This window comes from Pelodiscus sinensis, chromosome 4 (assembly GCF_049634645.1).
Source record: "Pelodiscus sinensis isolate JC-2024 chromosome 4, ASM4963464v1, whole genome shotgun sequence".
Taxonomy (NCBI): domain Eukaryota; kingdom Metazoa; phylum Chordata; order Testudines; family Trionychidae; genus Pelodiscus; species Pelodiscus sinensis.
Window position 1 is genome coordinate 92,730,752 of NC_134714.1, and position 16,371 is coordinate 92,747,122.

Sequence of the window (16,371 nt, forward strand, 5' to 3'; positions counted from 1 at the left end):
AGGACGCCTGGGGCAGAGCAGCTGGGGTGCTGCCGGGTTGGTCCAGTAGCGCCAAGGAGCGGTGCTGCGGGACCAACCGGCAGTGCCCCACCTGCTCTACCACAGGCCCCCGGCTTTGCTCCACATCTCCCTGGTCTTCTGGGGGGGCACTTGCTGCGTCCTCCCTCCCCCCCCCAGCAGACCAGGGAGACGTGGAGCAAAGCTGCGGAGGACCCAGGCAGAACCGTGGCACTTCCAGATCAGCGCCGCGGTCGGGCCCGGGTCCTCCGCGGCTTTGCTCAGCCTCACCCTGGTCTGCAGACGAGGGAGACGCTGAACAAAGCGGCGGAGCACCCGGCAGGACCCGCGCCGTTTCCAGCTGATCTGGAAGCGGCCGCGGGTCCGGCCCCCGGTGCTCCGCCGCTTTGCTCCCGTCTCCCTGGTCTGCTGGCGGAGCCAGCAGACCAGGGAGACGGGGAGCAGCTTTTCTCGTCCCGGAGAAGGCGGGCGGCGGGACCAGGCATCCCGCTGCTCTAGTTCTCTGGGGCGAGAAATCCCCATTCGTAACTGCGGATCCGACGTAAGTCGGATTCGCGTAACTCGGGGACTGCCTATAGTAGATTGTCTTGAAATTCCAATCCTAACCATTGTATTTGCTAAGTATTCTTATATCAATAATTTGTAATGATGATATTAAGCAGTGATCAACACATGAAAAGTAGCATGTACTTTGCAATAAATTAATAATTCTGTAATGTCCTTGAAACCTAATGAGATGGTAAAATGATGGTGCAAGTTCAGACTGATTGTTCAACAGTTCAAAATTGCAAATTGTCTCTGAAACATGCCAAAAACACTTGTGATTTCATCTCTTTCTGTGGATGCAGATCAGCAAACTGAATTGCCATTGCCTCATTGTGAATGTAGTTAACAATTTTGTGGATGCAAACAAAGGATTTTGGGTACACAAAAGGACATAGCCACATAATTTACAGAAATATTTTAGAATCCTGTTAGAGAATTCACTCTAAATGCTCAGATTTATAATTTACCCTGTACATGAAGGTTGCATCACAAATCCTTTGCCTATAATTCTATTTCTGTGATGGGGTTTGACAATCATGCAGCTTCCATGAAGTAATAGCATCAGTGAATTAAATTTATTAATAAGCTTTTTAGCAAATATAGCCTTATTGTTTGCAGATGAGAATAAGGAATAAGTCTTTCTGGGCAAAAATTGGGTGAAGACAGCATTTCATTCCTTGCATTCCCCTGCACAAAATACCATCTGAAATCTGTCTATCTATCCACCTAAATTGTCAGTTGTCTTTCTAAGGGAAACATGTACTGAGTGTAGGACAGTATGCTTCAGTGGACCCACTCAGACGCAGACTATGATACATGCAGTGTGCTGGAAAACAGATGGGATTTTTCAGTTTTTTCCTTTTTGTTTTCAGTCTGGGCTTTTGTAATACACTTCAAGAAAATACCATGAAATCCAGTATTGTGAGTAATCGAATGATTCATAATTACAGACTCACTGGGATTTAGATCCCAGAAATGTTACAGATGTCTAGAAGTCCATATTGACAATATGCCAGTGACTGAAAATTGGCTTATAATTAATGTAATGAATGCTGAGCACCTGCTATGAGATATACCTTTCCCAGAGATTGTATATCTAAGAATAAATCCAAACACTTTCCCTCTGATAAGCAGTTTTTCAGCATAGAAACATACCTTGTTGTAAATCATTCTGCTAGTTTCCTCCTCACAATTTACCTAAAGGAGGACCTCTTGTTTTCTTTTCCAAGAGCCTGAGGCCACACTAAATGGGAAAGTGTTGCTGCCCTTCTGTTTAACAGAAAACCAACTGGATCAAGATTCTAGGACCCATTATCCTCTTGGGCAGCATTTCTTCATTAAACCCACATTTCTGCTTCCTTTGCAGAAACGCGTGCCATATTTGCTGTATGTGGTTTACTGTCTCTGACTCTTTTTCGGTACATCTACACTGCATGGCTATTTCGGGATACTGGAGGTATCTACACAAGCCGCCCGTTATTTTAAAATATTTTTTTAAATAACAGGTGCGCTATTTCGGCACCCCGGTAACCCTCATTCCACGAGGGCTAAGGGATGTCTCAAAATAGCTCATTATTTTGAAATTTGGCACTGTGTAGATGCGCCAAATTTCAAAATAAGCTAAAATTATATTCGAAATAAGACCTGGAATTTATGTTGTGCAAATTGCATCTCTTATTTCGAGTGTAGGGTGCTGTGTAGACGCAACCTTATAGAGCATCATCCATAAAGCGTAGGGTGCCAGAATCTCCATTGCTACAAGATGATGTAGCACCACTGACTTCAATGAAGCTGTGATCTGCACTATCTGAGGATCTGAGTCTAGTGTTTGTCTGTCAAAGGTCCAACTTTAATCCCTTTCCCCTGTTGTAGTTTTTATGCTGCAGTAGAACATGGTCGTCCCCCCTAGTGGTTCCAATTCTGTCACATCAATGTACTGTCAGCACTTCAAACTGACCCAAACTTTGTCTATATTACACAACGTTTGGAAATGCTGCTGCTGCTGGCTCTTGGATTTCACCAGATACTTCGCTGAAATCTGCACTATGCAGAAGACTGAATCTTGCTAACACCAGTGTAGAGGAGGTCTAATATGGTAGATGAGCCAGCAGCTTCATGCCTCATCATGTACAAAGCTCATTCTACACAACTGAAGCAGTTACTAAGCTAAATTGTCTCCTGCACCTGAGCCCTGCTCAATGCAGGCAGGGGTTCCAGCTTCCTGATCATGAGGGTTGGTCTATGAGAGTGGCATCCTTGACAGTGCTGTTATAATGCTCTGATATGTTGCTGTTGTAGAAGCACCACACCCTTGGCAAATGGATTGTGTTAGGACTGAAGGGAGTGGCTAGCAGAAGACCCAAATCAGACATAATTGTGCCAGAAGGCCAATCTCCTATTACACAGGAATTCTCAGTTTGCTGTACAGGCAGTCCCCGGGTTACGTACAAGATAGGGACTATAGGTTTGTTCTTAAGTTGAATCTGTATGTAAGTTGGAACTGGCTACAGATTCAGCCGCTGCTGCTGAAACTGACCAAGTGCTGACTACAGGAAGCTGGAGGCAGAATTGCTCTGCCCCCAGCTTCCTGGAATCAGCCACTGATCAGTTTCAACAGCTGCTGAATCTCGAGCCTGGGACAGAACAGCTGGGCTGCCAACCCGGCAGCACCCCAGCTGCTCTACCCCAGGGTCCACAACAAAAGCCTGGTCAGCTGGGGGGGGGGCACTAGCTGCGCCCCCCCCCCCCCCCCCAGCAGACCAGGGACACCCGGAGCAAAGCCGGGGAGGCGGAGCGGTCCCTTGCCTCTGAGGCTTTGCTGTGGCAAAGCCAGGGAGGCACGGCACCCCGCCACCGCTGCCGCTTTGCTCCCGGTGCCTCTGGTCTGCTGGGGACCGTCTCCAGCAGACCAGGGACACCGGGAGCAAAGCTGCAGCGGCGGCGGAGTCCCGCGCCTCCCTGGCTTTGCTCCAGGTGTCCCTGTTCTGCTGGAGACGGTCCCCAGCAGACCAGGGGCACCCGGAGCAGTTTTTCTCACCCCAGAGGTCAAGGTGGCGGGACCGCTGCTTTCTGGGCGGTCCCGCTGCCTGCGAGCTCCGGGGCGCAAGAGCCCCGTTCGTAAGTGCGGATCCGAAGTAAGTCGAAGCCGTGTAACTCGGGGACTGCCTGTATGTTGCCAGTTTATTGTCGCTTTTTCACTTCCTGAGCAATTCAAAGAGGATCTCGATTACTGATCTGCCCAATAAATATCTATTTTTGTTTTGTGTTTGGCAATGTTTCTTTTAAACGATTAGACAACACCTCAAAAGATTCCAGTATATAATTTACTTCTAGAAAGAGAAGTAGATTTACCAGCTGGAATTTCTCTTTTCTTTAAAAGCAAATATAACTAGCTCTCATAGACTGTGGTGTCTTTCCTTGTTTAAATTGCTTCTCTTTCCTTTCTTCGCTGTTACTATAACTATTCTTTTCACTAGAAATTACACAATTGGCAGATGTTGTGCACAGAAGGGTGCTTGATAGATACAAGAAGTAGCCAATTACAATTATATATAAATAATTTTCTTTTTGCATCAGCACTGGAGTTCAATGGACCATTATGGCTTTGTCAACAAAACACATGGACACAGCACATTTGGTTGTTATACTGCATAATTAAAACAGTATCTGTGTTAAACTAAAGTAAACAAAAATCCCCACCAACCATATTTCCTAATGGAGAGTATTGGTGAAGTTTGTTTTTTGTTTTTTTTTTCAATGACCTAGGGAAGAAATGAAATCTCTCCAGGAGTCCTTTCAAAAGCAGCTTAATGAGGCAGCTGAGAAAGCAGAAAAACAGCAGGCTACTGTGAGTGATTCTCTGTCCTTTCTTCGGTGTTTTTGTTTGTTCTATCTTTTTACCCTCCTCCCCTGTGATTTATTTCATTATCTCAAATATCTTTGCATGAACAAAGTTATAATGATTGATTGATTATGCATAGCACTTGCCAACCAAGAAGACCTTAGTCGGAAGCTGCATCCGAAAACTCTCTCCTCTCACTTTATACTAGTATAATTCCACTGACTTGAGTGGAGTCATACCAGGTTGAAAACAGTATCCATAAAAATCTAATCAGGCCCCAAAGCTCCATTCTTGATCTGATTGAAATCAATGGGTGATTTGCGCATTGACTTAAAATGAAATAGGATCTGGCTCCCAGTATTGTAATCCCTGAAGTCAGATTAAAGTAATCATTAAAACATATAATAATTTTGGCTAAATCTTTTATTACCTAGGGACAGTTTTATCAACCCTTGTGTATTCCCGTTCCCAGATTCGAATACTGTACAGAATATCACAGTTCTTTCTCATTTCTCTTGAATGACTGGTTTACTGCTAGGATAGGGGAGGGCAATCATTTTTGAAGATGGGCCACTTCACACATTTTTGAAGTGGCCCTGGGCTACCCTGGAAGAGGTGGGGCATTTGCCAGAAGGGTCAGGGCCAGGAGACTTCCCATGCTCCCCACCCACAGACCTTGATTGGCTTGGGGGTGGGGGAGAATGTGAAGTCTTTGCCCCTCACCCCTCAGTGCCTAGAGAGATCCTCCAGCTGTTCTGAACGGTTTGCAGTTCTTTCTAGGCACTGCATGCCCTTGGTAGTGGGAGGAGACTTCATGGATTTCCCCTGCTCCCAGGCCAATCACGACCTAGGGGTTGGGAAAGCATAAAGTCTTTGGCACCCTACCCCACCCTGCAAGGGGCAGACAGTGCCTAGAGAGAACTGACCAAAGTTTTGAATAGCTGGTGGTTCACTCGAGGTGCCACTTGCCCCTGAGAGAGGGAGAAGACTTTATGAGACTCCCCTCACCCCCTGGCCAATCAGGAATTGGGGGCATCGGAGCACGTAAAATCTCTCACCTCCTTCCCCCAACCTGCCAGGGTGCATGGTGCCCAGAGAGAATGGCCAGCTGTTTTGAGCAGCTGGCAATTGCCTCTGGTGGCAAGTGTCCCTGGTGGGGGAGGAGCCTTCCCACACACCCCCAACCCCAGGCAAATCAGGACCTGAGAGTAGTGGAGTGTTTGAAGTCTTTGTCCCCCACCTTGCCCCTGCAAGGGGCATATGTCCCTAAGGAGAACCACCAGCTGTTTTGAACAGCTGGAGATTCCCTCTAGGCACTCTAGCTCCTGGTGGCGGGAGGAGACTTTGCGGACTTTCCTGTCCCCAGGTTTTCAGTTGGCGGGGGAGAGGCAGGGTGGCCAAGGACCAGATCAACCTGCTTGATGGGCCGGATCCAGCCCACGGAGATTGTCTTGCCCACCCCTGTGCTAGGACATAAAAAAGGAAATGTCTCCTAGAAATGCCAGTGCTTAAATAAACAGAACTTCTTTGTAAGCGATCTCTTCAGTTTGTCATCAGGTAACAAAAAACGTTAATGCCATTTGAAAACTGTTTTTAGATTTCCTGGTTAATGTCTGTTTTCACCCTGACTGGAAATACTGGTTGATATTTCTTTATTTTATTTAGTTTGCTGTATTTCACCATTTTCAGGCTCAGAAGTCAAGAATGGGGTGAATGTATGAATAGGGTAAATATAAACAAGTAATTAAATGATTTTGCAAAGCAAAATGCAATTTTAGGTGAAGATGGAAATTTCTCTTAGTCATACCTGAACCAGATTGTGAATCCTGGTTTAACAGCTGTTGATTTATGTATCCATCTAGATAGGATGATATTCCCACGTATATTAATAGCAAAATTTCCCTTGGCTTTAGCGAGAGCAATATCAGATACTTTGGCCCCTGTTCAGCCACGTACTTAAAGAATAGGTAGTTTTATGGAAGTTAATGGTACTATACATGTGCTTAAAGATAAATACATGTTTAACTGCATTGCTGAAATGTTGCCTATTTCTAGCTCATACTATGTTTTTGAGAGAGAAGTACATATAAGGAAGCATTCTGCGACACAGGAGAAATAAAGTGTATCTTATAATCATCAATTCAAAAGAAAACTTCCAATGGGATATTCATAGTATGTGAAAGAGCTTTTAAAAGCTTGGGAGGAGAATCCATTCCTTTACAAAGTGTTTTATCCCCTTTGCCACATATTCAGGCATTAATTGTTTGTTTGGTTTTTTTTTGAGCTAGAGAAGAACATGAAAAACAAAACCGCCAGCTCTTATGATTTGCTTTTCGGGCAGAAATTAAAAGAATATGCTTCATTTGCTTTTTCAGTATAAAAAGCAAGCAGGTCAAAGGTAGTTGTAGCAATTTGTGTGAAGAAAATTAAAAACAAATTATCTAGCTAATCTAGCAAGAGTATTAAAATGAGAGTCCTGTCCTAAAGTCAATAGCAAAGTGCAGCACAGAGCTTATTTGTCTCAACTCTCTTCTCCAACCAGATGAAAACATGGAAGGCCAATTTCTGTTTTAATTTACACTGATGGGCCCTCACTGACTTTGGTGGAAGGTCAATAATGTACAGTAATAAAGATGAGTATTTAGTAGGAGTCAAAAACAAAACAATAGACTGTAAATTAGAATCTGTTGACTTCTTATTTATGCTACTCTGTATGGGGGCATCTACATTGCACCCGCAGCTCGAAATAAGCTATGCAATTTGAGCGATGCAAATTGCATAGCTTATTTCGAGTCAATTTCGAAATTGCCCATTTCAAAATTTGACGGTATCTATACAGCAGTTATTTTGAAATAAATAGCTATTCTGAAATGTCCCTTACTTCTTGTGGAATGAGGTTCATGGGGATGTTGGAATAAGCAAGTCTGTTCTATTTTGAAATAACGGGTGTGTTCAAAAGTCACAGAACAGCTATTTCGGTATCCTGAAATAGTGCTGCAGTATAGACATAGCCTATATGTTTTAAGGTCAGTCCAAGTGCTGTAAATGAGTGCATCCCAAATGAGGTCAACAGAGAGGTACCTCTAAAAATTAGGGTTAATTTCACTCTTCTTTTTTCTTATTTTTATATAAAGTTCTGTCTTTTCTGCATTAGCTTTTATTTTCAATGGATCTCTTTCATGGCACATTCAGAATAGGGTATAGTCCTGGAGTGAAATACTATGACCAAATTTTAAATTTAATTATAATGCAGTGATTATTCTGTACCACACCCACCCACCTTTGCAACACAGCAGGACACATCAACAATGTAACTGGGAGCAGAATTAGTTCCAGATTGTTGTCAGCTGGTTAGAGGAGGATATTGTGATACCAAAAGCTTGGACTCCATGCTCTTCTAGTGATTGCTACCTTTAAAATCTTTGGAGATCTAGGTTGAGCTCTTGATATCTGAGCCTGTTGAAGACAATTTGCCTCTTAGTGTAGCCTTCAGTAAAACAATTAAATGTTTGAAAAGTATTTTGAGATCATCAGTTGAAAGATGAAACAAATATGGAAATATTTTATTATTGTTGTTTAATCCTGTCTCCTGACCATGTTTCACAACTTTCTGAAAGCCAGTTGCATGATATTTTAAAAAATCGGTAAGATTTTTTTTTTAATACTTTAAGAGGGAAACATGGTGTAAACAGAGGGGGTTGCATTTGATTCTGTTGTACTGAACTGGAAGGACTTATTCTGGTCAAACATGCATAAAAACATTAGAACGGCCATACTGGGTTAGACCAAAGATCCATCTATCCCAGTCCTGTCTTCCAACAGTGGCCAATGCCAGGTGCCTCAGAGGGAGTGAGCAGAACAGATGAACATCATCAAGTGATCCCTCTGCTGTCACACATTTCCAGCCTCTGACAGACAGAGGCTAGGCACACCGTTCCTACCCACCCTGGCTAATAGGTATTGATGAACCTAACCTCCATGAATTTATCTAGTTCTTTTTTTGAACCCTGGTTAAAGTCCTGGTCTACACAACATCCTCTGGCAAGGAGGTTGGGCATGTTGTCTGATCTTGAACTTCCTTGAACTTCTCTGTTGCTGTGTCATGGGGTGCTCTACTCACTGCTGAATGGTTCTGCCCCCTAGCAGTTCTAGGGATTAGCTCTTATATGCTGATGCTGCTTCCTGCTGTTGCATTCTCTCTCTCCCTCTTTCTCACTCCACAGCCCTCTTTTGCTCCAAGAACTCCTGCTGCTTCTTTGTGATTCAGCTCACTGGCCCGGTCACTCAATCTCTTTTCACCAGCAGTCTTAAGAACTTTTCCCTTTTTCTGCCTCTATGGTGCTAGTAACTGGTAGGGGAATCCAGGTGCACTCTGTGTTCCAACTCAGAAACCCTCTATTTAGCAGCGAATGCCTACCCCATCCTGAATTTCACTGCTTTTCCAGGAGCCTGTCCTATCTTCCTGGCTTCCCCAGCTCCTGGGCTATATTCAGGCTCTTCCTCTTCCCATCCAGCTGAACCTCATCTTCTTCTTTCTTGGTCCCTTGCTCCTGGTCCAGAGGAGGAGATAATTGGCACAGCTAACCACCTTACTCCCAAAAGGACTTGTTTGGGGTGGAGTCCCTATCATATATTGTAACTTCTTTGTCTGTTTTCATGATATTTTTAAATTTAAGTTGCAGGGTGACCATTGAAAAATAGTAATCTGAATCAACAACTGCTCTGTTGCTGATTTTGACATCCCTCAAAGACGATGCCCTCTGTTCGATATACACCAGTGGTTGATTTGGTTGACAGATGCATTGTCTAGTCATCAGTATGTGAGCTTGTGAATGCTCTTGTTTTGGGAGAGTTGAATTCCTGAACAGAAATTCAGGGTCCATTCACCAGTAGCAGTTTGGTTGCCTTTCACTTCTTGCACATGACTCTTCAAGAGCAAGTAGAGCTGCTGCTGCTTTGTGCATTGAAATCACCCTAGCACCAGCCTGATGTCATGCTTGAGAAAGTCATATCATAGATTCTGTGAGCCGTGTCAACACATCTTCTTCTCACAGTTGACTGCTACATGTGTTGGTGTTTTGTTTTTCACTAGTCTTCCAAGCCAGCAGAGGTCAGGGTTGGTAACAGATGTCACCGGGCCCTGCGCAATGTGGGTGAGGTTTGGCTCCAGGCCTCCAACAAAGGGGTGGGACTTAGAGTGGAAGGGGAAGGACTAAGGGGCAGCCCACCCTCAGTGCTGCCCAGACTGTGCCACTCCTCCCTCAGCACTGCTCAGATAGTGCTGCATAGGGCTCCAGTAGTGATTTAAAGGTCCATGGGTAGAGCAGAGCACTGGGGCAACTGTCCTCTTTGCGCCCTGACCAGCAGCTCTGGCAGTATTCTTCACTGGGGTGTTATCCTTCTTAATTCCTACATCACTTCCATGTGTTCCTTCTCCTGAGATTTAGCACCATGAGACACCATCTTGCTACTCCCTATGCCTCACATCACAATGATGTAAGTGTAAGTATTTTTGCATTTTCACCTAACCTATGCCAGTTTTCCCATACTATACAGAATATGTACATTCCCTCTTTCTGCCCCATGTTGGATTTGGACATTGAGATTAGATGTCTTGAGGTCCTATCTTCCTTTGGATTTTCACTGAGATCTGTCATACTTGGGGTTTGAGCTACACCTCCCATCCTCAGGTTTTGTTTAACTGAACTGTTTCAGGTAAATTCTTACCTGCATGGGACACAAACCCAGCTGCAGAACCCTTATCTTTTATCCTCGCTTGAACCTGGTAGTGTTGCTAACAGCTGCCAAGGAGAGAGAGAGAGAAAGAGAGAGAGAGAGAGAGAGCCCTTGGAGTTTAATACCAACAGAATGTAGCTTACTCTAGTGGCCAAATACCGTCTCTGTCAAAGCCAAGAATTTGATGTTGAACTCATCAGGACCAGGATATATCCCCAAGTGAATAACATTTCCTAGTTAAAAACTTTGATTTTCCCTCTAACTATCTGTTCTTGTGTGGCAAATCGGCTTGCTTTGTTTTAATCCCTACCCAAACTAAACCACTAATGCAATCCTCAAAACATAACCTATGCTATTGACTATGACAGGGCTGCCAGTTGCAGCCATAGTAATGAACAATATAAGTACACATGCTGTATTTCAGTCAGTGCATTGTTAATTGTTCGTGGTTTAACCTGTCCTAAGTGAGACATAAGTGACTAAGCATACACTTTGCAAGCTTTGACTGTGCCATAATGATTATATGTTGTTGTTCTTCGGTCCATCTATAATAAATATGCATAGAAAATAGATGTCTGATTCTTAGAGTTAGATCATTGCCATCTGTTAGGGCATTCTGTATTTCAATGGGGGCAGTAATTTGAAAATTTCAACGTCCAAAACTACTGAAAGTAAAGGCCAGTGGATGGAAGCAGTTGTCTTTAACAAACGTAATAAGCTTGAAACACACGGAGCTCTGATTATGCTGACTGCTTGTCTGACACAAAAGCACTGTCCTTGTTTAACAATGAAGAGCTCACTGGCATGGAGCTGTAATGTATTTTCAATATTTCTTTTTAATTACTGCTAGATAGCAGTTAAAGGAAAATGCCATTTGATGATAACTATCAGATGTATAACCGGGTGAAAAAGACAGAATAGAGAGGTGCAGAAAACTCCTGGGTGGCTTCTCAGCTTTTAATTTGCTCAGAAAGATAGACCAGAACGTGAACATCCATTCATGCATACAGGCAGTCCCCGAGTTACGCGGATCCGACTTACGTCGGATCCGCAGTTACGAACGGGGCCGTTCCTCTCCCTGGTCTCCAGCAGACCAGGGAGAGGAAGCAAAGCGGCGGAACACGTGGGCAGCGGACAGGACTGTCCGCTGCCCACGCGCTCCGCGGCTTGGCTTTGCTTTGCCCCCCCCTCCCCCTGGTCTGCAGACCAGGGAGACGGGGGGGCAAAGCAGAGCCAAGCCGTGGAGCGCCCGGCCAGCTGACAGCCCAGACGTGTCTGGGCTGTCAGCTGGCCGGGCGCTCCGCGGCTTGGCTCTGCTTTGCCCCCACCCTCCCCCTGGTCTGCAGACCAGGGAGAGGGGGGGGGCAAAACAGAGCCAAGCCGCGGAGTGCACGGTCAGCTGACAGCTGTCAGCTGGCCGCGTCCTCCGCGGCTTGGCTTTGCTTTGCCCCCCCCCATCCCCCTGGTCTGCAGACCAGGGGGACGGGGGGGGGCAAAGCAGAGCAAAGCCGCGGAGCACATGGGCAGCGGACAGCCCAGACGCGTCTGGGCTGTCCGCTGCCCGCGTGTTCCGCTGCTTTGTTCCCCGTCCCCCTGGTCTGCAGACCAGGGGGACGGGGAGCAAAGCAGAGCAAAGCCACGGAGCCCGAGGGCAGCAGGACAGCCACGGCGCGTCTGGGCTGTCCCGCTGCCCCCGTGCTCCGTGGCTTTGCTCCGGACACCTGTGGTACAGCAGCTGGGGTGCTGCCAGTTGGTCCCGTAGCGCCGCTCTGGGCGCTACTGGACCAACCGGGCAGCACCCCAGCTGTTCTGCCCCAGGCGTCCTGATTCAGCCACTGCTGGTCAGATTCAGCAGCGGCTGAATCAGGACGCCTGGGGCAGAGCAGCTTGGGTGCTGCTGGGTTGGTCCAGTAGCGCCGAGGAGCGGCGGCGCTACTGGACCAACTCAGCAGCACCCCAGCTGCTCTGCCCCAGGCGTCCCCAAGTCAGCCGCTGCTGAAACTGACCAGCGGCTGACTACAGGAAGCCCGGGGCAGGGGCTTCCTGGAATCAGCCGCTGATCAGTTTCAGCAGCAGCTGACTTGGGGATGCCTGGGGTTCTTAAGTTGAATCTGTATGTAAGTCAGAACTGGCGTCCAGATTCAGCCGCTGTTGAAACTGATCAGTTTCAGCAGCGGCTGAATCTGGACGCCAGTTCCGACTTATATACAGATTCAACTTAAGAACAAACCTACAGTCCCTATCTTGTACGTAACCCGGGGACTGCCTGTATATTGGAAATAGGTGCATTAGGGTGGAGGAAGCAGAAAGCAGAATTTCTACACCCACCTAAGTAATGATTCATACACTATTATTATATGCCTCCAAGCAGCGTTTTTCAACTCAAGGTTCTCAAACTGCATGCAGTCCTTCATAGCCTTGCACGATGCTCTTTCCTTGGATTTGAGTAAAAGCATCATGCAACGTCCTGACACTGAGACAATTGCCTTAGGGCACCAAAATATAGAGGCATACACAGACACACTCAAATGGACAGATGGGATATCTCTATATCAGCTCTAGTAGCCAAGTAATATAAATCTAAGTCTTTTATGTGGCTTACTGCAGCTCTGTTTTATGACTAATTGGCTCTTCAGCTGTTAAAGATTAGGTGGCAGAGCCTTAGAATTCCAACAAATGTAAACAATAAATGCAAGTTAAATTCAGATGTAATTTAACTTGAAAAGAAATGTTTTCCTCTTTGGAAAATGTAAAATTTGAAATGTATTTATTTAGGTTAATTGATTTATTACATATATTCTTAGGTGCCCATATCTACCTGATTGACATCTACCATGCAAAAAGCTTATGTGATACATACAGCTTGGTGTGGATCTTTTAAAATATGTGAAATTTCACCCTAGCAGAACAGCTAGGCTAATGCCCATGTCTTATAATACCATCTCTGTCCTATTATTTTAGTTATTTCTGTTGCATAAAGCCTCCGCCTGAGCTATTACTTGATTTTACTCATGGATTTTCTGGAAATACACTAAACTGTAAGGTCCTGCCAACGCGTGATTTAGAGACTGACAAAAACCTCCTGCTGACTGCATTCCTGGGTGGGTGGGGGGAAGGAGTTGTCTTCTAAATCACTTCAATCCTGATAATTTGTAAATGCTTCTCTGAAGCATTGTAATTGTTTCAGCTGCATTGTCTTTTAAACTCTGCAACTCATTGTAATCTTTGTAAAACCTTGCAACTTTGTAACTTTTTGTAACTTTCATCCACTCTGCCTGTAACTTGCTGTAAACATCATTCTTCCCTGAGAAATGAATGTGTGTGTGTGAGTGGAGACTATTGTGTGTTTGGGATTAGAAACTGCAAGGCTGAGCACATGGAGCCAGGTGATGAGTCATCAGACCAATTAAGGAGACACTGCTGCTCTGCTGGATGAGGGAAATCTGGGCATGCTCCCTGGTGATGAATGTGGCTGAGTCACCAGAGTTATAGGGAGGCAATAAAAGGAGAGAGAGCACATGGCAGAAGCTCTCTGAGAAACTCCTCTTTCTGTAGCCAGAAGCTCTTTCTTTTCTGACCAGCTCCCCAGCCATGATCAGCAGACAGCTTCAGAATCAACATGCCTTGGCTCCTTCTGCAACCCATGTGCCTGTGTAAGTGCCTGAAGGCTGGAATGAAGGTGTGTGAATGAATGAAGGTGTGTGTGTATGTGTGAGAGAGAGTTGCTTACCCTTTAGTTTAAACCTTTAATGGCAGTTCTATCCTCTTTAGTTTAACTTATAGTGCATATAGTCGAGTGTTAATTCCTCGGTCAATAAATCCATACTAGTGTAACCCAGGGTGGTCTTCAGTGGAATTTGGGGTATGAATTTCAGCACCAGAAATGAATGATCTTGGGGGAGGGGGGGAACAGACAAGGAATTTCTCTTGTGAGTAATGACTGAGGTCTCTTGTCAATGGTGGTCTGTTTTTTTCTTCTTCTTATCTTAACTATGTCCGTTGAACAAACAGAGTAGTGTCTCAGAAGAGCCACATTCATTCTGAACTCTGTGATTTTTCTGAGGTTTTTGTAGTTTCACAGTGACTATTTTTAGTAGAGCCCACAATTTTAGGCCAAAAATTTTGCAGACTCAACTTACTATATGAACATCATTTGATCATTTGTGGGTGGCTGAAAGTCTTCAACTGCTATTAAAATCAATGGCTACGTCTACACTGGCCCCTTTTCCGAAAGGGGCATGTTAATTTCAGAGATCGTAATAGGGAAATCCGCGGGGGTTTTAAATATCCCTCGCGGCATTTAAATAAAAATGTCCGCCGCTTTTTTCCGGCTTTTAGAAAAGCCGGAAAAGAGCGTCTACACTGGCCCCGATCCTCCGGAAAATGCGCCCTTTTCCGGAGGATCTTATTCCTACTTTGAAGGAGGAATAAGATCCTCCGGAAAAGGGCGCTTTTTCCGGAGGATCGGGGCCAGTGTAGACGCTCTTTTCCGGCTTTTCTAAAAGCCGGAAAAAAGCGGCGGACATTTTTATTTAAATGCCGCGGGGGATATTTAAATCCCCCGCGGATTTCCCTATTACGATCTCTGAAATTAACATGCCCCTTTCGGAAAAGGGGCCAATGTAGACGAGCCCAATGGGAATAGGGAATAATCAGCATTTTCCATAATCTAGAACTATGCATAGGACGTGGGATAGCAAAAGTTCTGTACAACTCTGCTAGTCATCCCCAAGGGAACTCTTCCCCCCAACTGAATGAAAGATTGTTCACTGGCTTGATTGCTGGTATGGTTATCAGAGGTGCCAAATCTGATAGTGATTTTGAATTGCTGACTTAATGTCACACAATTCCAAGAAGAGCTACTTGTAGGCCAGTGTTCAAGGGGTGAAAGGATTTGTCTCCAATTGTCCTCCTTCTTAAAAGTGTGAATGTTCCCAAAGTGAATTGATAGGAATACTTTCACAAGCACTGTTATGTGAACTCCAGAGTTTCCTCACGTGTTTCTTTGTTTGAATGCTTTTTTGTTTGTCTGTTGCAGAGAGAACTTCTAGTCTACTTTTTAAATCTCTGAATTGCCATAGCATCCTAATATAAAATGGACATTTTCACACTTCCTTATTTATTTTAGCTACATACACCTTTATCTCTCTCTGACCTGAAAAATGTTGCCGAGTTACTTAGCAATGAAGTGAATGCAATCTGACACCTATCAAGAAAAGTATAACTTCATTTGTGTAAACCAATGATCCTTCTTAAACTACATTCACTGTAGAAGCTAAGAGTCAAATTTCTACATGTAAGAAGTCCCTGAGTTTATCATGACCAGGGAGCATAGTGTGATGTTTTTACTCCATGAGTATTACTAATAGCTTCAAAAGCTTAATGGGTCCACTCTTGTAATAGTAATACTCTTTAGGGTGTTAAAATGTGACAGATGTTGTGTTAATATATAGGGGACTGAAAACTGCAGAGATTTTGAATAGTCATTAGATTATTAAAAAAAGCTAATTTTATTTAAAAAATCTTCAGTTCTTTTAAGATTACTATGGAATTCGTTTTAAAAAAATCTGGATGTATCAGATGGATCAAAAAACAAAACCAAGAATCTAAGGATTTTCACACACGAGTTTCTTTATTAACTGATCTTGTTTAGAAAATTCCCTACCTCATATATTGTCACTTTATTACAGATTATTTAATAGATATGAAATTCAAGTCTACCAATGCTGGGCACCTCCTTTAGTTAATAATATCTAGCAATAGAAACTGTGGATTTGTGGAGACTAGTGGACTAATTTTTGAATTGCATATCAAAGGTTGTGAAGAAGTAAAGAAAAAAGCAAGAGAGTGGAAAAGAAATGATTGTGGCATTTGTAGTATGTTTCAAAACTTAACATTCAGCATTTTTTTAAACTGGCAGATTAACTTTCTGAAGACTGAAATGGAAAGGAAGAGCAAAATGATAAGAGATCTGCAGAATGAGGTAAGAGTTGATTGTCAGCATAAGTATTTTTAGAGTAGATTTGAAAAGTCTCAATATTTGAACAACATTGAATGCACTTTAGTTTGTTCTGTGAGATTAAACAAAGAAAGGAACCGTTGTCAAATTATTAGGATTTTTACAATAAAAGCACAAGTTTTCAGCTTTGTTTTACTTACTGGAATTGTGACATTTTCTGTGTTTGCTCAGATTTTTCCCATTAAGACATGATATGAGATTCTTTAGGTGC

The 16,371-nt window shown here is 44.1% G+C and overlaps 1 protein-coding gene across 4 annotated transcripts in view; it reads left to right on the top strand.

The window, feature by feature from the left end:
• The window catches only part of LUZP2 (leucine zipper protein 2), a 480,337-nt gene that overhangs the window by 296,763 nt on the left and 167,203 nt on the right, over positions 1–16,371 (top strand). For all 4 annotated transcript variants that reach the window (XR_012903570.1, XM_075927754.1, XM_014573955.3 and 1 more), the window contains 2 exons: positions 4,330–4,411; positions 16,062–16,124. Coding sequence is in view for 3 of the 4 variants with exons in the window: in XM_075927754.1 (XP_075783869.1) it covers positions 4,330–4,411; positions 16,062–16,124 (145 nt within the window). In the remaining variant the exon portion in view is untranslated. The remainder of the gene's footprint in view (positions 1–4,329; positions 4,412–16,061; positions 16,125–16,371) is intronic.